At 43.9% G+C, this 25,194-nt stretch overlaps 2 protein-coding genes across 2 annotated transcripts in view; one reads left to right on the top strand and one right to left on the bottom strand.

Annotated features, from left to right (window-relative positions):
- The first annotated feature begins 367 nt into the window (after positions 1–367).
- Marcksl1 (MARCKS like 1) lies at positions 368–2,703 on the top strand. The gene is made up of 2 exons (XM_027936984.2): positions 368–587; positions 1,420–2,703. The coding sequence occupies exons 1-2, from the start codon at positions 501–503 to the stop codon at positions 1,933–1,935; spliced, it is 603 nt and encodes a 200-aa protein (XP_027792785.1). The 5' UTR covers positions 368–500; the 3' UTR covers positions 1,936–2,703.
- Positions 2,704–3,638: 935 nt separating this feature from the next.
- The window catches only part of Hdac1 (histone deacetylase 1), a 29,794-nt gene continuing 8,238 nt past the window's right edge, over positions 3,639–25,194 (bottom strand). The window contains exons 3-13 of the mRNA XM_071617608.1: positions 17,358–17,475; positions 11,942–12,016; positions 8,852–8,990; positions 8,256–8,397; positions 7,135–7,227; positions 5,722–5,830; positions 5,500–5,640; positions 4,887–4,995; positions 4,662–4,792; positions 4,238–4,390; positions 3,639–3,770 (exon numbers count right to left, since the gene is read on the bottom strand). Coding sequence (XP_071473709.1) covers positions 3,718–3,770; positions 4,238–4,390; positions 4,662–4,792; positions 4,887–4,995; positions 5,500–5,640; positions 5,722–5,830; positions 7,135–7,227; positions 8,256–8,397; positions 8,852–8,990; positions 11,942–12,016; positions 17,358–17,475 — 1,263 coding nt within the window. The 3' untranslated portion in view covers positions 3,639–3,717. The remainder of the gene's footprint in view (positions 3,771–4,237; positions 4,391–4,661; positions 4,793–4,886; positions 4,996–5,499; positions 5,641–5,721; positions 5,831–7,134; positions 7,228–8,255; positions 8,398–8,851; positions 8,991–11,941; positions 12,017–17,357; positions 17,476–25,194) is intronic.

Below are 25,194 nucleotides of genomic sequence, written 5' to 3'. Positions count from 1 at the left end.
CCCTGAGAGGGAGGCGGTGAGAAGAGGAAAAGACTGCGCGCTTCTCTTTCCTCGAGGATGCCCTCTGTGTTCAGCTCGCTGAAGGACCGCTGCCTCTTCTTCCCACGACCGTCCCTACCTGCTCCTGGTAGTCGGGAGGGACTGGGGGAGACCGGACCGCCAGCGTCGCCCACTGCGCAAGTGGGGCCCGCGACCGACCCCGCCTCCGCCCCTCGATTGGGTGCTCATTTAAATGTCCGGCTCCGCCCCGAGCTCTGGGCGCATATATATAAGCGGCTCGGCGGGCGGCGGGCGGCATTCTGGCGCGGAGCGCGGCGGCGGCGGGCGCAGCTAGCGGGTCGGCCGCGGAGCGGGGGTGCAGCTCGCTTTCCCCCCGATACCCCTCCCCCTCAGGTGCCAGCCCCACCCCTCCGCCCGCCGGGCCGACCCCGCCGGACTATCCCCTGCGGCGCGAGCCCGGGGCGGCTCCGGGCGCCCCCCAGCAGACCCCCCCCCCCACTATGGGCAGCCAGAGCTCCAAGGCTCCCCGGGGCGACGTGACCGCCGAGGAGGCAGCAGGCGCTTCCCCCGCGAAGGCCAACGGACAGGTGGGTGCGCTCTGCACGGCCGGCCCCAGCCCCCTCCTCTCGCGCCTCGCCCCCTTTAGGGCCCTGGGCCGGGGCCGCGCGCTTTGTCCGGCCCGGGACACGCGGCGCCCCCTCCCCCGCCCGGTCCCTTTGTTCTCGGCGCCGCAGCCCCCGCGGGCGAAGCAAGGGGAGGGGCGGGGAGGGGGCGCCGGCCGGGCCCCGCCGCCTTCTTTGTTCACGGTCCCGGCCCCCGGCGCTGTCCCCCGGCCGCCCCGAGTGCCGCGCGGGGAACAAAGGCGCTGCTGGGCCGCGCCAAGGGGGCGCCCAGGGGCTGCGGGGCGGGTGCCTGGAGGGGAGGGCATGCACCCGCACACACGACCTCGGTGGCCCGCGGTCTTTTTTGAAGGGGGGAGCCGAGAGGTGGGGAGAGCCTGGGGTGGGTGGGGGCCGTTTACACAAAGCAGGAGGCTGGGAAAATAGGCCGTCCAGGTGTAGAGAGGCAGCGCCCCGGGGCGGCTTCCCGCCCAATATCGCCTGGCAGGCTCACCCCTTGGCCCGGGATCCGCGGCCCGCAGCGGTTCCGTGCGGAATGGAGAGCGCGCCCCGGGGGAGGGGGGTGGGGGCCCCGGTGCCCAGCGCCTCCTGCCGGTGGTGGCCTCCGCGGCTGTCCCAGCGCTCCTGAGAGAGACGAAGGCGACGTTTGACGGGATTCCGGGTGTGGGGTGAGGCTGAAGCCAGACAGGGGTCGCAGTGGATCCGAGTGGTGGACCCCGTTACCTGGAAAGGTCCAGAAGCGGGTTGGGGGAGGGGGAAAATAACGCCGGCCCTCACTGCTGTCTCCTCTGCCCTGCAGGAGAATGGCCACGTGAAAAGCAATGGAGACTTATCCCCCAAGGGTGAAGGGGAGTCGCCCCCCGTGAACGGAACAGATGAGGCCGCGGGGGCCACTGGTGATGCCATCGAGCCAGCACCCCCTGGCCAGGGCGCTGAGGCCAAGGGGGAGACCGCTCCCAAGGAGACCCCTAAGAAGAAGAAGAAATTCTCTTTCAAGAAGCCTTTTAAATTGAGTGGCCTGTCCTTCAAGAGAAATCGGAAGGAGGGTGGGGGGGATTCTTCTGCCTCCTCACCCACAGAGGAAGAGCAGGAGCAGGGGGAGATCGGTGCCTGCAGCGAGGAGGGCACTGCCCAGGAAGGGAAGGCTGTTGCCACCCCCGAGAGCCAGGAGCCCCAGGCCAAAGGGGCAGAGGCCAGTGCTGCCTCCAAGGGAGGAGACACAGAAGAAGAGGCAGGGCCCCAGGCTGCAGAGCCATCCACTCCCTTGGGGTCAGAAAGTGGCCCTGCATCAGCCAGCATTGAGCAGAATGAGTAGCTGGGTGGGGACAGGTGGGTGATCTCTAAGCTGCAAAAACTGTGCTGTCCTTGTGAGGTCACTGCCTGGACCTGGTGCCCTGGCTGCCTTCCTGTGCCCAGAAAGGAAGGGGCTTGTTGCCCCCTCCCAGCCACGTTCCCTTTTCTCCTCTCCCTCCTGTGGATTCTCCCATCAGCCATCTGGTTTTTCTCTTAAGGCCAGTTGAAGATGGTCCCTTACAATTTCCCAAGTTAGGTTAGTGATGTGAAATGCTCCTGTCCCTGACCCTACCTCCTTCCCTGTCCCCAGCCCTGCAGAAGGCAATTGCTGGTTTTCTCTCCCAGTTCTTTTCCAAGTAGGTTTTGTTTATCCCACTCCCCAATCCCTGAGCCAGAAGTGGGGTGCTTGTACTCCCAAACCCTGAGTGTCCAGCCTTCCCCCTGTTGAGTTTTTAGTCTTTTGTGCTGTGCCTAGTGGCACCTGGGCTGGGGAGGACACCGCCCCTGTCTAGGTTTTTATAAATGTCTTACTCAAGTTCAAACCTCCAGCTTGTGAATCAACTGTGTCTCTTTTTTGACTTGGTAAGCAAGTATTAGGCTTTGGGGTGGGAGGGAGGTCTGTAATGTGAAACAACTTCTTGTTGTCTTTTTTTCTCCCATTGTTGTAAATAACTTTTAATGGCCAAACCCCAGATTTGTACTTTTTTTTTTTTTTTCTAATTGCTAAAACCATTCTCTTCCACCTGGTTTTACTGTAACATTTGGAAAAGGAATAAATGTCATCCCTTTAGTGGTGCTTTAATGAGTGGTCTTCTGGGGGTAAGGTGAGGAAATTGGTTGATAACTTAAGGAAAGCATTTTGAAAAGACAGGTAAGTTCGGGTTTTTTTGTGGACCAGGTATCCAGAAGGCACACCAATGAATAGGAAGAACTGAAATCAACCCAGGGACACTGTCAGGAAACAAAAGCTCAGGAGGGTATAGAAATGTACCATTTTATTACAAAGTCTCACAAAAAATGAAAATAGTATCTTAGAAAGGAAGCTAGACTACCAACCTTCACCTGTGGAACTGGGGGGAAGACAGGGCAGTGTGAGTTTCTTGGCTCTCTTGAGGCCAGTGGGAAGGTAAGAAAACAACCAATGGCTGATGTTAGGAGTTTGAAAAGTATAGGGGGGTCCCTGAAGACCCACCCATCCCTTCTAGAACACTTGGTAAGGGCACCTTTCCAAAGCTACTAAACAGACCCTTGTCATTTTAGGATTTTTCTTATGGTTACATCTTTCCACCCAGATCTGCACTGTAGATGGTTCAAAAGACTTAAAGAGGGATGGGGAACAAGGCAACTGCTGGAAGTTTCCTCAACACAGCTGCCTTGGGATCAGGGCCCTGGTTCCTATCTAGTCCCTGGGGACATTTATATTTAATATATTTTATAAATACACAGAGAAAGAAAATATAAAAATCTGAGTTGGAGGCAATAAAGGTGGGACTTGGCCAGAAGCAAAGCTGGAGAATCTGCGGCACTGGCCGACCACTTGACCCCTGAAGGTGAGAACTGGGAGAACAAGTGGCATGAGACACACCTGAGACAAAAGTGTGGAATACAATGCCACTTCACAGGGCCTGGCTGCCCAGGTGACTGCTGGGGGCTGGGACTTCTAGCTCTGCCTAGAACTGCAGAGATAGATTGTCCCTGAAGAGGGTACTTGTAAGAGAGTCAGCTGGCCCTGTGCCTTCCCTCAGAATGGTGGGACAAAGGGGCTGATGCTCCAATGCCAGGGAGATGGCTGACAGCTTCTTCCTCACCCTTTGGCTTCTGGCTTCTCCTCCTTGGTTTTCTCCTCTTCTGTGACTTCTAGAATGTAAGAGTGCAGAGATGGTCAAGGGTAGCCCCTCTGGAAAGACCCAGGGGGTCTTCACTTACCTAAAACCCCTTTCCCAATAGTACAGCTCATTGGACATAGAAAAGCCCATCCCAGGTCCTCCCAGTGAGCCCTGTTAAAAACAAACAGGTTGGACCGGTTTCCCAGCCTGCTAGAGTCAGAACCCAGTAGGCGGAGGCAGCCCCCTGGGAAAATGGGGTGAAGTGCTGAGAAAAGGGCCTGGGTGGTATGTGAAAGCCAGGCTTAGTCAGGCAGTAGAGATGACGGAGTATTTCATTGTTTCAGGGTTCTGCCACTTCTGGGAGCCACTAAAAGACCAAGGAGCTGAGTGGCCCCTAGGAGCTGGCAGGGCCTTAGTCATCTCCCTCCTCCTGGTGCCCTACATAGACTGATCCTCCTCCAGGGCTTAAGACCCAAGACTGGCCCAACCCAAACCCACCTTTCTTCTCCTCTGGGTCTTTCTCTTTTTCATCCTCTGTTTTGACTCTCTTGGCTTTTTTGAAGTTGGAAGAGTTTTTGCGGCCACCCTCTCCTTCCTCATCCGAGTCAGAGAATTCTTCCTCACAGGCAATTCGTTTGTCAGAGGAACAGACTTGGGAGACAGTGGATGGAAAGAATGGGTAAGGGAGCCAGGGGCGGTTTATCTCAGGATCTATGCCCAATACTCTCCTGTGTGTCCTCCAAGAGACTAGGGAAAGGGACCAAGAGAAGGAAAAGAGGGGACTCGGACTCCCTAACCTGTACCTAAAGGCACTTAAACTTGAAACAGGTGTCTCCACAGGCTGTAGCCTGGGGGAAATGAGTGGAGGGAAGTCAGCTTCCTACTGAATGGAAAGGTACAGGGCCCTGGGTCTGGGTCTTACTTGAGATTCGCTTGTCAGGGTCTTCTTCGTCCTCATCACCACTCTCCTCTGGGATGGCATCCTCAGGAATGGCCTGCATTTGGACCCCAGGTGCATGGGGCAGCATTCTCAGGTTCTCAAAGAGCCGCTGTCTATGACCAATGGGAGAAAGGGTGGCTGGGCTTTGGTTAGAGACAAACCAGAGCCTGGAAAGCTCAATCAAAAGGCAGCCGGGGATATACTCACTTTATCTTCTCCAGGTACTCATTCGTGTTCTGGTTAGTCATGTTGGAAGGACTGATGTGAAGCTTGAAATCTGGTCCAAAGTACTCGAAGTAGTCATTGTATGGAAGCTCTGGTTGGGGCAGGGAGAAGACAGTCAGAGACCTAGCTGCCACAGGACCCTGAGAAAATCATCTCGGTTTCTCTGGGTCTGTTCACCCATCAATAAAAGAGAGAAGATGCCTCTGAGGTAGGGTGAAACTTGGGTGCCTCCAGGATTTTAATCTATGTAACACCATTCTCCAATGTACATGCTGTGGCATATGTGTCACTAGGAGAGGAAGGCCCAAACCAGTGGTTTAGGACACTCATTATGAGCATTCCTTTAGCTCATAAACCCAGTTACCCTATTGAGTAGGGTATTCCAAAGCTGTAAATAATTACTGATAATTTCTGCCCACACCCAAAGCAGGAGGGTGACCATCAAAAAGGACTAGTGAGAAAAAACCCATGGCTATGGTCTTGTCACAAGAAGTGTCAGAGGAGAGGTCCTGTGACCAATGGGTATAAGCTTGTGACCCTGAGGGCACATGAGCACCAGCTCCTGCCCGGTACAACCTGGCCCTGGAACTAGTACCATTGGGGATCTCTGTGTCCAGAGCCACAGCTGTTTCGTATGTCCAGCACCGGGCCACATTACGAATGGTGTAACCACCTCCTCCCAGCATCAGCATAGGCAGGTTGAAGCTCTTGACAAATTCCACACACTTGGCATGCCCTTTGGAGGAAAAAGGGGTTCTGGGTTATCGGAGCACTCAGCAGGACCCTGCCCACCCATGTTTGTACTACCTGCTCTCACCTTTGATGGTCAGATTGAAGCAACCTAACCGATCCCCAGATAGGGAATCTGAGCCACATTGTAAGACCACCGCACTAGGCTGGAACATCTCCATTACTTTGGACATGACCTAAAAGGACACATCCTGGTCACCATCAACCTCAAGAAAAGCTATATGAGGTTCAGGGGTAGAAAGTGTGGGTAAAGCACTTTGTTTCTTATCACTCACTCATATCTTTCTACTGTCCCTCATGCTGTGGGGTAGAGAAGTGGGAGTTTTCTATTTGAAAGGATCTCTAAGACACTTCTAGCTCTAATAACTGAACCTCGAATGGCCTCGCTGTCACCTCCCTAATCTTTATGTCATTGCCCAAGCTCTAGTGCCACTTCCTTTAGGAAGCTTCCCAACCATTAACTACATCCGCTTTCCTCATTTGGTCCTACAGTCTTTGAGCCTCATATGGCAAGGAGGCACTTTACTTTTGTCTATCTTGTTCTCACTAGAGTCTAATGTTACACAGGACTGAAACCATAACTCAGAAACTTCTGTCACCCTTACTACTAGTTAGGCACATAGTAGATTACTCCTTAGGCCACACTCAACAGTTTCCTGTTCCTTGTAAATAAAAACTGGACTTCATATGCATGGCACTCAACGCTGCCTTTGAAATGCAGACTCCAACATCCATTTCCAACCCTCTGCCTACACATCTGTCTACAAGCTGCTCTATACTGGTACTTCTGTACTTGGGCAGGTGCTGTTCCTTCTACCAAATGCCATTTCTTCAGCCCCCACCTCCTTCTTTACATGGGCACCTCCTTGTTTTTCAAAGTTCAGCTCAAATGTAACCACCTCCATGGAACTCATCCTTGACTACCTTCTTCCCAGCCAGGCAGCAGTTTATCTCACTCCTCTGTTCATCCCTCAGAAACACAGGCACTAGGCCAGCCTGCCTGAGGACTCCTGCTGCAAGCCTGGCCCCAGAATCCTGAATGGGCTTTCCCAGACAAAGCCAGTCTGCAAGGACTGGAGTAAGTCTCTTCTTCAAATATGCAGACATCAATGTAAAGCAACAAGAAACAAAAAATCCAGGAAGCACAGCACCACCAAAAAAATAATAATTTCCCAGGAGCTGATTCCACAGAAATGGAGATATAAAACAGCACTGACCACATGCTACTGGGTGAGTGCCTGCCTCCCTAACCACAGACTGTGAGGGCAAAGATCACAGCAGAGGGCCTGACCCACAGAAGGCATCAACAAATATTTGGATGATTTCTGTTGCCCTAACTGATCACACTACAATGGGTTGAAACACCTCTCACTTCCCAATTAGCTGTGGGAAGGGAAGCCTAAGATATGGTGGGGTGCTTTGCTACCCTTCCCCTAGACCAATCCCACCTGTACCCAAAGGGGAGGATTAAGTCACTTACCGGCTTGAAAATGGCCTCATAGGACTCGTCATCAATCCCATCTCGGAGTGGGTAGTTAACAGCATAATACTTGCCTTTGCCAGCCCCAATATCCTAATCAAGAGGGACATTAAAGGAAAACTGAAAGATGAAGCTAAGAAGGAGTTCAGGATGGGGCTGAAAGGCTAAGGAAAAAGGTGACAGTTCTAAGAGAGTCAAGCTGGGCCATTAGGTGGCCAAGACAGAGCAGAGTACCTTGGGTAGTGTCCTTTCCTTCACTGGCAAGCCCAGCTCTCATCTCTGGACATACCACTGAGCCTGCACCAAGACTGGGAGCTAATTATGGGGCCAGAGATTGAATATCCTACCCCACAGCAAAGAGTTCTGCCTTCAGATTGGGTTAGACTGGCCAGCAGTTGGATCATAGAAATAACACCCACCCCAAATAACCCTTTCTTTTCCAGTTTCACTGCACACTCCTCTACCCTTGTTCTCTCCTAGATCTCTAGGAAGGTATGCAAGGGCAAAGAGTAGAGAAAAGATCTTTCAATTAATTTAAGAATAGTAAATGCTCACTTATCCTAATGCTTGCCATAGCAAACTGAATTAGAGCCACTTTTTTATCCAAGGACTACTAGCACAGAAAGTGGCCGATCTCAGTGTAGGTGAACAGAAGCAAATAGAACAGTTCTATGGAGGAGCTTCAGCAGGGACATGTCTATTAACCATTCCACGTCAGATGCAAAGTTGCACATACTTTTCTGGGTAGAGTCATTCGCTTTTAGCCAGATGATCAAAGGAGGAAGGTGATGTTAAAATGTTAAGAACCCTTGAGATGATCCATAAAAGTCCTAATTCCTAGCCTCAAACTCAAGCCTATGGCACAATAGAATAGTGTGATACAACCCAGTGACCACGAGGAAAGTACAGTGAGCCAGGAGACCCCGATCCTCCTCTGACCCCTTGTCTCATCATTCCCTTCCTTCAGAAAGGGAGGAAAAGTGACTGTGGCAGGCAGCCCAGACTGGAGTGCAATGTTCTAAATGGCAGAAGAGGGGGGAATGGTTTTTAGTGGCACAGAAAAGGAGAGTTAGAGCTGGTAGCTGAGGGTGAGCTGGTTGGCCCCTAAAGGGAGTTCTCACCCGTAGGTCCCCAGTTCCTGGGAAGTACTCTCCATATTTATGAAAGGACACAGTCATGACCCGGTCTGTGGTATAGAAGGCCTCTTCCACGCCATCGCCATGGTGAATATCAATGTCAATATACAGCACCCTCTGGTGATACCTAGGATCAGAAGTGGGTCAGGGGTCTGCGGGCTCTTTGGGGATGGGACGCGCCAAGGGCGCCAGGTCCCAGCTTACCGGCCTGGCTGCCTCCCTCAGGTATCTCTAAGCACCAGAGACGTGGAAACTGGCTGAAGGAAGGTGGAAGAGCGGCCGGGTGTCTCCAGAGGCCTGACCAATCCGACCAAGTCCGATCTTCCTACTCTACAGCCAGGGTCAACTCCAGCCACACAGGGAAACTCTGGAGGCAGGATCTGAGCAGTGCCTGCCCCTGATCTTGCCGTGGGCTCAGATCAAATCAAGACCCCGTCAAGGAGAGGATGGCCAGAGACACTGAACACATCCTAGCCAGCATACCATAGGAAAAGCAAACTAGGGAGGCAAGCCCAAGGGGAGAGGGAAGTGGGAACCTGGCCTAAGGTGCTCCTCCAAGAGACAAGGCCAGGCAGGCATACTTTAGCAGTTCCAGGATGGCCAAGACGATATCATTGACGTAACAGAAGCCTGATGCCTCGGACTTCTTTGCATGGTGCAGGCCCCCAGCCCAATTCACAGCGATGTCTGTCTGCTGCTTATTAAGTTTCACAGCACTTGCTGGGTGTAAGAAGAGAGAACATAAGCTTGTTACTAAGCTGCACTCCCCTTCCCCCAAGAAGCCCAAAGAACCCGAGTGAGAGATAGGACTTGCCTATTCAATAGCTGTATTGTACAACTCACAAGGTAGCTCCCTCTCTCCTACCATAATTTCAACAGGGAATAAACAGGACACTGGCTACTCTTTTTTTTTTTTCCCCCTTTGGTACTGGAATTGAACCCAGAGGCACTTTACCCCTGAACCACACCCCCCTCCAGACTTTAATTTTTTTTTTTTTTTTTTTTTGAGACAGAGCCAGGTGCAATGGTGCACGCCTATAATCCCAGCAGCTTGGGAGGTTGAGGGAGGAGAATCATGAGTTCAAAGTTGGCCTCAGCAATTTAGTAAGACCCTAAGCAACTCAGCAAGACCCTGTCTCTAAATAAAATACAAAAAAAGGTTGGTGATATGGCTCAGTGGTTAAGAGCCTCTGAGTTCAATGCCTGGTACAAAAAAAAAAGAAAAGAGAATTTAAGTTGCCAAGTCCAACCCCAAACTTTTGATCCTCCTGCCTCAGCTCCTGAGTCACTGGTATTATAGGATTACACCACAGTTTCCAGTGACACTGGCTACACTTTATAAACTATCTTCCAAACCAAAGATGGTAAATCATTAGTAGGCCTTAGAACTGATTTAGAGGGTCATGACTAGTGTGTGTGTATATACATTTTTGGTACTGGGGATTGAACCCAGAGGTGCTTTATCACTGAGCCACATCCCCAATCCCTTTTGTTTTCTGAGACAGGGTCTCAAGTTCCTTAGGGCTTTGCTAAATTGTTGAGGGTAGCCTGTAACCTGTGATTCTATAATCTCTGGGATTATAGGCATGTGCCATTGCACCCAGCTCTAAATATTCTTAGAGATAGACTAGAATAAAAATATAACAGTAAGGGTAACAGTAACTGCTCTTCTGTGAAAACTTTGGCATCAGAGTGAATGAATGTGTGTGCAAATGCACACACACATAACTATCCTGGACTGCATGTGTAAAGGTACTTCTTACTGTAGTTCATAGTAAAAATTTTGGAAAAAATAGTAAAAATAGTGCTAGTCCAAAGTAGAAATAGATCCAAAATGAAGTGAGAAACACACACCCATGAGTATCTGTGGCAGTGTTGACTTTTGAGCAACAATAAAAGCATAGAACAATCCAAATAATCTAACAAGAAATGACAGAATATATCAAATAAAGTAGTACATAATCATGCAGCCACTGTAGAATACTACAGAAACAGTGTGAATATGGGTCATTTTTTTTTCCTGTGCATATCTTTGTTTTCTGAGGTTATGTTAAGGGAAGGATCATAGAAAATGATCATAGAAAAATAAAGTCATGTACTACATAACATTTGGCTCAACAACAGATCACACAGACAACAGTAGTTCCAAAAGATTAGGAATGAGCTGAAACACTACTACCTAAGTGGAGTTATAGACCTGTGTTTTTTTTTCCCCCCCCAATAGTGGGAATCAAACCCAGGGGCTCACAGATACTAGGCAAGCACTCTACTACTGAGCTACACCCCCAGCCCTTTTTTATTTTGACACAGGGTCTCACTAAGTTGCTGTGGCTGGCCTCAAACTTGTAAACCTTCTGTCTTAGCCTCCTGAGTAGCTGAGATTACAGGCATACACTGTCATGCCCAGCAAGCTGTAGCCTTCCTAACATTGTAGTACAGCTCATTACTCACATGTCTGTGGTGATACTGGTATAAACAAACCCATAGCACTGCCAGGCATATAAAAGTATAGCACATACAATCATGTACAATACGTAATACTTGATAATAAGTGATCATGTTACTGGTTTATGTATTTACATTCTAGTTATTTTAGAAAGTACTTCTACTTATAATAAAAAAAAGTTCGCTGTAAAATGGTATGCTGTGTTAGCAGCAGCCTCATGTTTACTGCATTTCTTGATTACGTCATTTCCTCTGGTGCTTGATCTAATCTCACACTGTTTTGTACATCATGACCTAGGAACAATAGGCTACACCGTACGCATCCTATATAGCTTAGGTATGAGGTAGGCTATATCATTTAGGTTTGTCTAAACACACTCTATAATGTTCATACAACAAAACTGCCTTAACAACACACTTCTCAGAATGTGTGCCCATCATTAAGCAACACATGATTGTTTGCTAAGAAAGGATTTAGGGTAATCCTACAGGTAACCCAAGTAGAAGTGGGAGACACATGGGGAATATTTATGACCTCTGAAGGTAATTACCATATTCTTCCATAAGATACCGATGACGACACTTCCATTTTTATAGCACTTTGCAATTCACAAGTGCTTTCACATATAGTGTTTGAACAACCCCTTGAGGTCTGCAGGGAATTTCTTTTCTTTTTTTTTTAATTCTTTTAGTTGTTGATAGACATTTATTTTATTTATTTATTTTTATGTGGTGCTGAGGATCGAACCCAGTGCCTCACACATGCTAGGCAAGCGCTCTACTACTGAGCCACAATCCCAGCCTGAAATTTCTGTATATAAGATCTCTTGGTAGGAGAGGGCAGGGAAGAACACCTTTTAGTATCATGTTGGAAAATAAATGTAGGTTAGGATCAAACCAAAAGGAAAATTTAGAGCTAAAACAAAAACCCACAGGACCATTCTCCATGGCTACAGATTAGCCCTACCAGGATGTTTTTGGTACTGGGGATTGAACCCAGGGCGCTTAACCATAGAGCCACATCTCCAGCCTTTTTAATTTTTTGAGACAGGGTCTCACTAAGTGTCTTAGGGCCTCACTAAATTGCTAAAGCTGGCTTTGATCCTCCTGCCTCAGCCTCCTGAGTTGCTGGGCTTATAGACATACACCACCATGCCCAGCCCTACTGGGATTATGGCCTAGAAGAGCCCAGCACAACCCTTGGGGAGGGGATGTATATTCCTTACCGACAGAGCCACCAGTAGACAACTGACAGAACTCAAACAGGCCATCGAATACTGGACAGTCCTCACCAACATTGACTTGAAAGAAATAAGCAAAAGGTTAGTTTCCATAATTTCCTTCAGGTTTTGTTTAGATATTTATAAAATCAAAAGGTCTGTGTTCTAGTCCAGGTTTTATCACTTACTAAGTTGTTTCAATTCTTTGTACTTTAGCCCATTTCCTATAATAAACAATAATGATAACCACCTCACACAACTGTTGAGATAATTAACAGAAATCTTTTTCTTTGCTTTTTTAAATTTTATTTTGAGATGGGGGGGTTGTGTCTCACTATCTTGCCCAGGCTGGCCTCCAAAAGCTGGGCTCAAGTAATCATTCGGTCTCAGCCTTCCCAAGAGCTGGGACTATGTCACATGCTCAGCATGAGAAATCTTACATGGAAAAGCATCTAGCAACTTGGAAAACACAAGTTCATTCCTTGAAGAAGAAAAATTTAGCTTCTTCCAGTCTTGAGTTTGTTCCTATACTTCACTCCAGCTGACCAACAAGGAAGTGAAGAACACAGACCTGCCTACCTATCATTCACTAAGGGCCTACAATGTGCCAGACACTGTTAAATGCTTTAAATGCCTGATACATTTATCCTCACACAATCTTCTGGGAGAAACAAGCTCAGAGAGATGAACTGCTAACAAATGGTAGAGGCAGTGTTCAAGCCTCAAGCTTTGGTTTGTCTGTTCTAAAAGTCTGTGAAGACAACCCTATGAGCCAAACAAGACAGATATCGACCCCACTGTGCAGAGGAACAAACAAAGAGAAGTTGAGCGACTTGCCCAAGGTTATAACACCAGGTAGTGGCAGAACCAGAATCAGCATCCAGGTGTCTTGTCTCCCACAGTCCAGTGCTCTTTTTTCACTACACCCACAAGTGAGTAAAATTATTTCAGGCCTACAGAGGTAAAAGTACAACCTTGTACATAATGTGGAAACACATGCAAACACTGATGCAAATAAAGTGAAAAAGACAGGAAGGAAAGCACACCTGGAGGTTGTAGACTCCTAGAGCTAGAGAGAAACCCTGGGGCTCCAAGTCTCTCACATGAAAGGAAACTGCTGAGACATCAATGATATACAGGAAGTTAAAGGAGGAGTGGGCTAGATCCTTATTCTCTTGACCCAGCCTTTTTACTGCACCTGCTGTGGTCAACATTGGTTCCCAAAGTAGAGCAAGGAGGGGTCCTGGGATGAGGAGGTTAGGAAGGGCCAGCTTGGATTATGACACAGCCAAAGCTCAGCATTCCAATAACCACAAGAGTTACCAACGCTGGCACTGCCCTAACTTGGAGGGTGCCCAAGTTCGGGTGCTCTGAGAAACAGCGGCTACATAAGGAAGCCAGCAGTGGGTAGTTCTTCCTCGCTTCCTGGGTAAATACTGAAAGGCTGTTTTGTCAATAAGAACTTTGGTCCATGCGAGCAGGCTATTTATCCACTGGCACCTGTTTTTCCCCTTTGCAGTGGGTTCTGCCTACTTGGGTTTCCAAAGTTTTGTTTATATTCTCATTTGGGATGTGAAGTCCTCATAGAACATGAGATGTTTTACATATGAAAAAATATATATATTTCCCTTCAGGGCTCGAATCTAAAACATGGCTCAAACAGCCAGCCCATTTATTCTTAGCTCATTGGGTTAAAGGTGGAAAGGAGGGAAGTGGGAGAGCAGACTGTCACTTGAGCTATTTCTGTAGGATTTCCCTCTATCCACTATAAACACTTTTCTCATTCTTAAGTTAGCTTTATACCAAAGAAAGATAGTTAATGAAGGCATATGCTTTTTAAGAGATGAATAGGATTAAACACTGACTTTCAAATAGAGTTTATACCTTGATGATGGTGGTCATGGAATGGGGCCAGTGGAAGAGAAAGGGTATGTGGACCCAGGAGACTTCAATCCATCAATCATATTTTCTTAAGCTGACCACTGAGTACCTGGATGTTCATTATTATTTTTTTCTACCCAACATGTATGTGACCAAGTGCCCTAGCTGCTATTTGGGTGTAACAGAAAGGTATAGGTAAGAAGAAACCAAAACTTTATTTTGAGCAGGGGGAATAATACAGCACTTAACAGCTATATTCTAGTCTGAATCCTGCTCTATTCATGAATTTTTATGTGTTTTGTATGTCCAAAATATTTTATATGCATAACATTTAGAAGTACAACCAGTCATCCTTCCATCTCTAGGGGGATTGGTTTCAGGATCCTCCTCAAATACCAAAATCTGTTGGATAGTCAAGTCTCATATAAAAAGGCATCATATAATCATATAAAATCATATAAAAAGGCATCACGAATAATCTATGCAGGTCCTCCCATATACTTTTTTTTCTTTTTTTTGAAACAGTATCTTGCTAAAATTGCCAAAGCTGAACTCGAACTCCTGGACTCAAGCAACTGTTTGCCTTGCCTTCCAAGTAGATGGGGCTACAGGTATGCACTATATCCAGCTCCTCCCATATACTTTATTTTATTTAATTTTGGGGGGGGACATGCTGGGGATTAAACTCAAGGGCTCTCAACCACTCAGCCACATCCCCAGCCCTATTTTGTATTTTATTTAGACACAGGGTCTCACTGAGTTGCTTACACCTCACATTGCTGAGGCTAACTTTGAACCTGCAACCCTCCTGTTTCAGCCTCTAGAGCCCCTGGGATTACAGGCATGAGCCACCACACCCAGCTCCTCCCAAATACTTTAAATAATCTTTAGATTATTTATAATACTTAATACAATGTCAATTTTATAATATGCTGTTTAGGAAATGACAAGAACAAAGTTTGTGCATGTTTAATACAATTTTTTTTTTTTTTTAATCTACAGTTGGCCGAATCCACTGATGCAGAACTCGGGGATATGGAGGGCTGACCATACTCCAGAATGTGCAATGTTCCATTCTCTTGTCTACTAACACTTTGCTATGTAACTCTTAGACAAATCATTTCAACTCCCTGGGTCTCAGTTTATGTCCATAGAATGAACAAGAATGTCATACAATATTTTATCTCCACAAATTCCTTCTATCATGTTTTCACTATGAGCCCTATGTTCTAATTATCTGCTCCAAAACTTGCATTGACTCATGTTTTCATTTTTACTAATTAAATATTAGGTCAGAACTCGTGATCAAGGCTTTCAAAATCTCAGTTTTCAAAATCTATAGTTTATAACATTCCAGCCAAGAGTAAAGAAACCAGTCTTATTTGGTCTTACCAAAAGAGTCAATACTGTGAGAGATGGAGGAGGAAATTAGAAATAAATAAATATTAATATTAAATAGATTAGGTATTAATGAATGTTTTTAAACATAGTTCTTATATTTCTATTACTGTCTTGATTATAAAGCACTGCGCTGAGTGACAGCAAGTCTTTGCCTATTTTGATCCTCTAAAAATGCTATAAATCAAGTCAATAAGGTATCCTGAAGTCCTCAGACATTCCCACCACTTATCCTTTGCACCTTTATTTCCAATGAAAGAAAAATCCCAGACCTAACTTTTTTTATTTTTTTGAGATGGGGTTTATGCTGCCCAGGCTGGCCTCATCATCCTCCTGCCTCCACCTTACAAGTAGCTGGAATTACAAGCACATGCCATTGCACCCAGTCCAGACCTAATTTTTGTGAGGGGGAGGGAGTAGTACTAGGGGTTGAACCAAGGAGTGCTCTATCATTGAGCTATACCCCCAGCCCTTTTTTTTTTATTTTGAAACAGGTCTTGGTGCATTAACCAGGATGGCCTCGAACTTGTAATCCTCCTGCCTCAGCTCCCTGACTCACTGGAATTACTGGCATGCACCATTGCACCTGGCTATTGTATTCCTCTTAAAGAGGAAAATAACACTTTTAGGGAGACTAGGAGACTTACTTAAAAACACATACCTAAGTGGGAGAACAAGCATTCAAAATAAGCATGAAAAGTTCATTTTCTTGCTTCAATACCAACCTGCTTCTCCAATGAGAATCTATTCTGCTGACCCTTGCCCTAAAGAGTCCAGCAAAGGAATTTTCTCACCATGAAAGCAAAACACCTAAAAAATCTGAGTGGAAGTGACTTGTCTGGTCAGTTAAGAGTCAGACCTGGGCCCTATATCTATTGTCCACTTCCCAGCTCAGGGCTTTTCCCATTACAATTATAGGAGGCAAAAGCTTCTAGGGTTGTGGTTAGCAAAGAAATTTAATACTTATACTTCAAGAAAGGTCACTATAGTTCTGTCATTGTTACCACTGTGCAGTTATTACAACTAATAAGTAACATTCTTCCTTTCAATCAGGCTACCTTGTGACCAGTATTAATAAACAAGTACCACAGATTTCCTGATATCACAATACAAACTGTCATAAATTAATCAAAATTTCTGGACAATACTGTTATAGTATATTGTGTGAGGCCTTAGGTGCTAAAAAGATAATTTCTAAAATATCTCAAGGGAAAATTTGGGTATTTAGCTCAGTGGTAGAGCACTTGCTTAGCATGTGCAAAGCCCTGGGTTCAATCCTTGATACTGTAAAACAACAACAAAAACTAAATAAAAATAATTTTTAAAAAGCAAATAAATAAATAACACAAGGGAGATGTCAAATGTGACAGTTTAGTCCCAAATTCAACAATTCTCCCCCCACAGCTAAAGTAATCCCCACAATTCCTCCAAACAGGACTTGAAACTCCCAAATAGGGGCTGGGGATGTGGTTCAAGTGGTAGCGCGCTCGCCTGGCATGCGTGCGGCCTGGGTTCAATCCTCAGCACCACATACAAACAAAACAAAACAAAGATGTTGTGTCCGCCGATAACTTAAAAAAAAAGAGAAACTCCCAAATAGGTCCAAACCTGTTTCTGAGATGGGACCTGTTCTGGAGTTTCAAGTCCCAGAGCATAGGGTAGAATCACCTCATCTCCAAGATCACGTCATCTAGAGTCTATCCTGAGTGGTCCCTAAATTCTGAATTAATACTCACAAAGTCAGAGCATTTATAGGCCTATGGAAATCAGAGATCACATGGCTCAGTTCATTTCACAAAAGAAAAATCTGACGGGAAGGGACTTGTTTGGACAGTTAAAGAGTTAGACCTGGGCCCATGTCTATTGTCCACTTCCCAGCTCTGTGCTTTTCCCATTACAATTATAGTACTCTTGGTACAGAGTGTTATAAACCTAATTGGAAAAAATCCAACATCTATTATTTACAATTAGGAAATAAGGAAAACCAGACCTGAGAAAAAAGAAGTACTTGGGCACCCTTGAGGGGTAAGGGAAATCAGCCGTCAGTGGAATGGGAGGTGCAAGGAAGGTAGGGCAGGCCTCTCTAATGGAACGTGAGATCTGACTGGGGGCCCGAGAGTGGGAAGGAACAGAATGGACTTACATCTCTGCATCTGCTTGCTATACTCAGACATGTTATCTGGACGAATGGAGCGCAAGAATTTGATGTAGTCATCACTGTGGTACTTGGTCATCTCCTCAGCATTGGCTTTGTGAGGGCGCTAGAGGGCAGAAGGGAGAGAGGGCAAGTTATTCTTTATTTACCCCCAAACAAAACTGTTATTTACTTTCTCAGATTTTTAATTTTTTTTCTTTTTTTGACCATTTCCAGGCTTCACTCTAGTTGAACACCTATATTTTTGCCCAGCACTGAGCTAGGTGCTGGACAAAAAGAAATAACTGATTAGACTCAGACTTTAAGAAACCTACAATCTAATTAGGCAAACAAGATTATCAAAGACCAGGACTGCAGCTCAAGTTCTGTTTCTTAGGCAAGTTACTATCTCATAAGTCACAATTTCTCATTTACTAAGTAGGGACAACAACTACCTCACAGGGAAGTTATGAGAATCAGATGAGATCATTAAATCTCTTTGTAAACTATAAAGTGCTTTATAAATTCGTACTTCTTTTTTTTGTTTGTTTTGTTTTTTTGGTGCTGGGGATTGAACCCAGGGCCTTGTGCATGTGAGGCGAGCACTCTACCAACTGAGCTATATCCCCAGCCCCAGTACTTCTTTTCTTTTTCTTTTTTTTTTGGTCGTGCTGGGGATTTGAGGATTGAACCCAGGGCAGTGAGCATGCAAGGCAGGCACTCTACCAACTGAGCTATATCCCCAGCCCTCCCAGTACTTCTTACTATTAGATATAACAATATATAATTATGGTCCAAGTGGTTCCAAAAACTTAAGAAAAAGGGATGACTAAGGACAACTGAAATGGATGAGCAATCCTTTATAAATCATCACACCAAAAATTCTGATCACCAGCTGGGGAAGTGGCTCAAGCAGTAGTGCGCTCGCCTGGCATGCGCAGGGCGCTAGGTTCGATCCTCAGCACCACATAAAAATAAAATAAAGATGTTGTGTCCACCAAAAACTAAAAATAAAAAGTAAAAAAAAAAATTCTGATCACATCCACCCAAAACTTCTTTGACATGATAATTTCCTGGTCATCCTAACATTCTGATTCCTCCTTCCCAACACTCTCTTTTCTTCCTCCCATCACTTAAAGATTATTAAAAACATCCACAGGGAAAGTAGTAATAATTGGCTCTAAATATCAAGTTGTTTGTCCTACACTAACTCCTTTATTCTCCTTGACAAATGCGACCCTAACTCTAACTCCATCTTAGTCTATATTCTGTACTCTGGATTCAAAATTCCAATAGATTTCCAGTGAGCTCCACACAGGCCTTTAAATTCAACTGGACTCAACAATTTGTGACTGACGATGTAGAAGCACTCAAATTCAACGTTCCAGAACTTTTACTATTTCTATTAATAAATCCAACATACACTCAGGCTGAAAACTTAAGTATCATTTTAAACTCTGCCCTTTTTTGCTTTACTATCGCAAACCAATGCCAGTCCCTCTCACTATACTTCCATAATCTTTTAATAGTTCTTATTTTGGGAGGAGGGGATTGAACCCAGGGCCCTGCACTTGCTAAACATGTACTCTATTACTGAGCCACTCTCCCAGCCCCAATACTTGTATAATCTTGACTGCATCCACCACCCCTATTTCTTCTATCACTCTTTCCCAGATGTCTTGTTCTCACCACCATTCACCCAGTTGCTTAAGACAGAAGCCAGAGTATCACCTTTAATTCTTCTCTTTCCTCAACCACTACATTAGACTTCGCTTAAACTACACCAATATATCTGTCAAGTCTGTCCACTTCCATCCTCAGGCCATCACCTTTTGGGCTTGGCTTGGATTCTGGCAGCAATCTCCCACCTGGTATTGGACCCAATTGCCAGATTCTTTTATTTTTAAGTACTAGGGATTAAACCCAAGGGCACTTTACCATTGAGCTACATACCAAGCCCTTTTTATTTTTAATCTTGATTTAGGGTCTTACTAAGTTGCTAAGGTTGCCTCAAACTTGCTATCTTCCTGCCTCAGCTGGGATTAAAGGTATGCGTTATCACCCCAACAACCACCAGATTTTTTTCAAGTCAAACTTTATTTTTTTATAAAGGTTTCCCACTAACAAAAGTTATTAAAAATATTTTGTGGGAGTTGTGCATAATTCCAGTGATGAGGAGGTTGAGGCAGGAGAATCCCAAGTTTGATACCAGCCTCTGCCATGTAAAATTAAGATTTTTAAAAAAGGATTTAGGGATGTGGCTTGGTAGTAGAGTGTCCCTGGGTTTAATCCAAGTACCACAGGCAGGGAAAAAAAAAAAAATTGTGGGTTAAACAAAACATGTTTGAGGGACTGAATTTATCTTGTGCTGTACCAATCTGCCAAGGACTGTTTCATTTGCAATTCCCCAAGGGGACTATCTTGCACCTTTAGGCCTCTGCACATGCTATGACCTAAAATAGAACACTGTTGTCTTCACACCTTCTATTCAACCTTTAGGTTGCAACCAAAAAGTCAATTCCCCCACAATGCTAACCTTGACCTACGGAGTCTCATTTAAGAAACTCTTTGAAGTACTCCTCTGAGAATCCGGTACTTCCTTTATCACACTCATCAAACCATAGAAACTGCATGTGTGCTTGATCTACTCTGGGAGAACAGGAGCAGGTCAAACTTTATTCTAAGCAATATGCATGGTCCCTGGTGTATAACTCAATAAATATCTGTTGACCTAATAAATTAATTCACTTGGATTATTTCTGGCATCCTTAATGGTCCCATTTATATTGAGCCTCATCCTCTTCCATCCTGCATGTTAGTATCACAAAAATCTTAAAGTCAATCCCCTGTCCTTAATCATTACAAAAGATTCTAAACTCTTTGACATGGCAATTAGGGAATTTCACAAAGTTCCTTTCCTAGCCTAATTTCCTCTGCCTTCTTGATAAATACTATACTTCAAACAAACAGCTTTTCCTCCACGACACCTGCACAGCTTCCCACCACAGGATCAGTGTTTGTATTCTTTCTATTGAAAACTCATCCTTTATTCCAAATCTCTGAGGACACAGCCCATCTCAAATGCCTCTCTCACAAAATAAAAGCAAATCTAGAAACCTATCTTCACCCCAGGCCTCAAAGTTCCAGAAGAGATGACATTACAGTCAAAGAAAAAAAAAATCATAAAATAGGCAGCCTGGGTGACACAGAGTTGTAATCTCAGCTCCTTGAGAGGCTGAGGCAGGAGGATTTCAAAGCCAAAGTCAGCCTGGGCAATTTAGTGACAGTCTGCCTCAAAATAAAAAGGGGACATTTTTTCAGACATTTTTTTCAGTGGTAAGGTGCCCTGGGTTCAATCCCTGGTATAAATAAATAAATAAATAAGGCTTGAAATCAATTCTAGATGTTAGTAAAGACCAATATGTGAAAAGTAAGTAAGCCTTTAATAGGTAGGTATCATAGAAACTGTAATAATACAGCATTTGCACAGTATGTGCAAGTCCTAGGTTTGATCCCCAGTACTGAAACAAGAAAAAAAAAAAAGAGAAAGAAAACAGGAAAAAAAAAATCTATCAAAATTAAATTTAAAAGTAAATAAATAAAAAGTAACAGGGCCATATGCAGAGGTATACGCCCATAATCCCAGCTACTTGGGAGGCTAAGACAGGAAAATTGCAAGTTCCAGGCCAGCCTGGGCACCTCAGGGAGACCCTATGTCAAAATAAAATTTAAAAGTATGGGGATACAACTCATTGGTAAGAGTACCCTGTGTTCAATCCTCAGTACCACAAAGAATAAAAATAAAATTAAAAACATTCTAGATGTTGTAAACACCTATATGAAAGGCAATTAACCTTACCTATCCTAGCATGTGTGAGGCCCTGGGTCACCACATAATATAGAAGAATAAAATATCAATAATATAGAAGAATCTTAAAAGCTGAAAAGAATTTTTTCGGACATAAAAGACTTATAATGGAAAAATAAGATTACATTAAAACTAGGAACTTTTGCTCATTAAAGTGAAAAGACAAAGGGCTGGGATAGAGCTCAGTTGGAAGGGTGCTTGCCTCACATGCACAAGGCCCTGGGTTCAATCCCCAGCACCACACACACACACACACACACACACACACAAAGTAAAAAGACAAAAACAAGATAGAAGATATTTATAGTAACAACCAATATACTAACAGTGGATTATATAAACCAGAATATATAAAGAATACTATATATTGCTAAGAAGAAAACAAACATCCCAAGAGAAAAATGATGAAAACAATTAAAAAACCTTTCTTTATAGTAGAGTAGTTGCTCAGTGTCACTGATCATGAGCAAAATGCTAATCAAAATCACAAAAATTGTTCTATACCTGTTTAAATGGGAACGTTCTAAAAATCTAATTCAAGTATGGGAGGGAATATGACTTAAATATCTCTTGTACATTACTGTGGAAGTATAAATCCATCTAACCACACTGGAAAGCAACTTAGCATTTTATATTCAAAACCTATAATCCAATAATTCTGTTCATAAAGATATAGCCAAAGAAATTATTGCACATATATACTAGAAGACATGTACAAGAATGTTCAGTGATACTGTTTCTTTCTTTTTTTAATAACTTTATTTTATTTGTTTATTCTTTATTTTTTTTTTAATATGGTGCTGAGGCTCGAACCCAGGGCCTCACATTTGCTAGGCAAGCACTCCACCACTGACCCACAATCCCAGCCCTTAGAGTGGGTACTGTTTTTTTTTTTTTTTTTTAAGATTTGTGGGCTTTATTTTATTTTATTTTTTTAAAGAGAGAGTGGGGGGGGGGGAGAGAGAGAGAGAGAATTTTTTAATATTCATTTTTTAGTTCTCGGCGGACACAACATCTTTGTTTGTATGTGGTGCTGAGGATCGAACCCGGGCCGCACAGGCGAGCGCGCTACCGCTTGAGCCACATCCCCAGCCCGGTACTGTTTCTAACAATAAAAAATTAGATACAAATTAAGACTGTGGGAGAATGAATAAATTACAGTATACTGACATGATAGAATATTATTCAGCACAGAAAAACTAAAGAACTCTAGCTTCATGTAACAAAATGGATAGATTTTACCTATATATTATATGAGAAAACAAACCCCAGGAGGCTATACACAGATACCTTTTTTGTGAAGTTCAAAAACAAATAAATGAATACTATATATTTCTTAGGTGCATACACACACATGGGCACACTAAAGTTTTTAAAAAGCAGGAGAATGATAAAATTCAAAACACTGATTAGGGGGCTGGGTTATGGATTAGTGGTAGAGTGCTTGCCTGGCATATGTGAGGCACTGGGTTTGATCCTCAGCACCACATAAAAATAAATAAAATAAAGGTGCATCAACAACTAAAAAAAAAAAATCTTAAAGAAAAAACACTGATTAGATTACAGGAATATGAATGTTTGTTGTATTATTAAAAATTTTAAGTAAATAAATAACAAGATAATTTTTTTGGAAAAAGAATGCCAAGCACTAGCGATGTACCCCAGAGAGTAGAATATTTGCCTTGCTCTAGGTTCAATCCCCAGTAACATTAAAAAAAAAAAAAAAAAAGCCCAAAATAGGGCTCAGTGGTGTGCACCTATAATCCAGCTACTTGGGAGGCTGGGGCAAGAGGATAACATGTTGAAGGCCACCTAGGCAACACAGTAAGAGTCTGTCTTAACAATAACAACAACAACAAAAAAAAAAAAACGGGCAGGACTGGGGTTGTGGCTCAGTGATAGAGCACTTCCTTAGCATGTGTGAGGCAGTGGGTTCAATCCTTAGCACAACATATAAATAAATTAAATAAAGATATTGTGGGGCTGGGGTTGTGGCTCAATGGCAGAGTGCTCGCCTAGCACATGCGAGGCCCTGGGTTGGATCCTCAGCACCATATAAAAATAAATAAACAAATAAACAAAGGTATTATGTCCATGTACAACTAAAAAAATTTAAATAATAAAAAATAAAGACAGCTGGGCATGGACCAATGATGCTGATGAGCCAAGGATCATAATTAACCAAATTCTGTGTATTTGTGGTCTAATTTAAAAAAAAAAGACAACCAGTAGGGCATAGTGGCACATGCCTGTAATCCCAGTGACTCAGGAGGCTGAGGCAAGAGGATCATAAGTTCAAGGCCAGCCTCAGGAACTTAGTGAGGCCTTAAGCAACTTAGGGAGACACTGTCTCAAAAACAAAAGTAAAAAGTGCTGGGGATATGGCTAAGCAGTAAAGCATGCCGGGGTTAAATCCCTGGTATTAAAAAAAAGAGAGAGAGAGAACCAAATAGAAAAATGAAGGAAAGGCTTGAACAGGTATTTCAAAGGGAAATGCGAATTAAAACAACAGAAAGATAGCATTTGACATCTACCTAAATTGGGCAAGAAAAATGGAATCTATCAAAATCAAGTATAGGCAGGGACTTAGAGCAGCTGTAATTGTATGCTGTGGGCAAGTGAGATCATTTTGGCTTTATCTTATACCAGTGAGCATGTACATACACCCCAACTCAGCAATTCCACTCCTTGTGTATCCCCTAGTGAAACTCTAGTATAAGTGCTCTAAGAGATGTTCAGAATGTTCACAATATCAGTATTTATAAAAGTAAAAAACCAGAAACAAATCAAATGCTCACTAGTAATAAAACAAATTATAGTACATTACTTCAACAGAGTACAGTAAAATCAAATATAGCTACATGCATCAACATGAATGACTTGAGAACTTGTTGAGCAAAAGAGCAAGTCATATAATTCCTATACTGTATGGCACTGGACACAGTGGCATACACCTACAACTCCAGCTACTCAGAAGAATAAGGCAGAAGGATCACCAAGCTAAAGACCAACAGAGCAACTTAGCAAGACCTCTCTCAAAATTTTATAAAAAAATGAAAAGAGCTGGGGATGTAGCTCAGTCATACAATACTTGCCTAGCATGCAAGAGGTCATACATAGGTATTATGTGGCTCCATTCATATAATAAATGTGTATAACTAAAACATGCACTGTTTAAGAACACATATTGATAATATTATAAAGAAAAGGAAGGAAATAATATCCCCAAATTCAGGACAGAAAAAACTCTGTGAGAGAAAAAAGATCAGTAAAGGGCACAAAAAGGGTTTCAGCAATAGCAGAAATGTTCTTTTTCTTATGCTAGGTGGTATTAACTGTGATTCTTTATACTTTACATATGTTTCACAAAAATTCTTTAATAACAACTAAACATTTAATGATAAAATTTTTTGTAGGGGATGGGTACTGGAGATAAAAACCAAGGGCTTTCATCACTGAACTACATCCCAAACCTTTTATTTTTTATTTTGGGACAGGGTCTCACTAATTTGCCCAGGCTGGCCTCAAATTTTTTATCTTCCTGTCTCAGCCTCCCAAGTCACTGGAATTATAGGCATGTGTCACCATGTTCAGCTGAAAACAATTTTTTAAAAAAGAACCAGGAAGCGGGGCATGGTGCTACACACCTTTAATCCCAGCATCTCAGGAGGCTGGGGCAAGAAGATTGCAGGTTCAAGGCAGCTTCAGCAATTTAGTGAGGCCCTAAGCAACTTAGTAAAACCTTGTTTCAAAAGAGAAAATAAAAAGGTTTGGGGATGTAACTCAGTGGTAAAGTGCCCCTGGGTTCAGTCTCCAGTACCAAAATAAAAAACAAAAATAAATAAATAAATAAACTAACTTAAAAAATAAAAAAAGAACAAGGGATAATGGGGATGTAGCTCAATGGAAATGCTTGCCTAGCATGTGGGAAGCCCAGCATCACTCACACACACACACACAGAACAGAGGGCAGGGGTT

This window comes from Marmota flaviventris, chromosome 10 (assembly GCF_047511675.1).
Source record: "Marmota flaviventris isolate mMarFla1 chromosome 10, mMarFla1.hap1, whole genome shotgun sequence".
NCBI classification, from domain to species: domain Eukaryota; kingdom Metazoa; phylum Chordata; class Mammalia; order Rodentia; family Sciuridae; genus Marmota; species Marmota flaviventris.
This window is presented reverse-complemented; position numbering and strand designations above follow the sequence as displayed.

Bases quoted from the DNA above. Each gene is read 5' to 3' on its own strand.
- Marcksl1 (XM_027936984.2), top strand. From the start codon at position 501: ATGGGCAGCCAGAGCTCCAAGGCTCCCCGGGGCGACGTGACCGCCGAG. The intron at 588-1,419 runs GTGGGTGCGCTC...TCTGCCCTGCAG, and splicing joins CCGCGAAGGCCAACGGACAG to GAGAATGGCCACGTGAAAAG.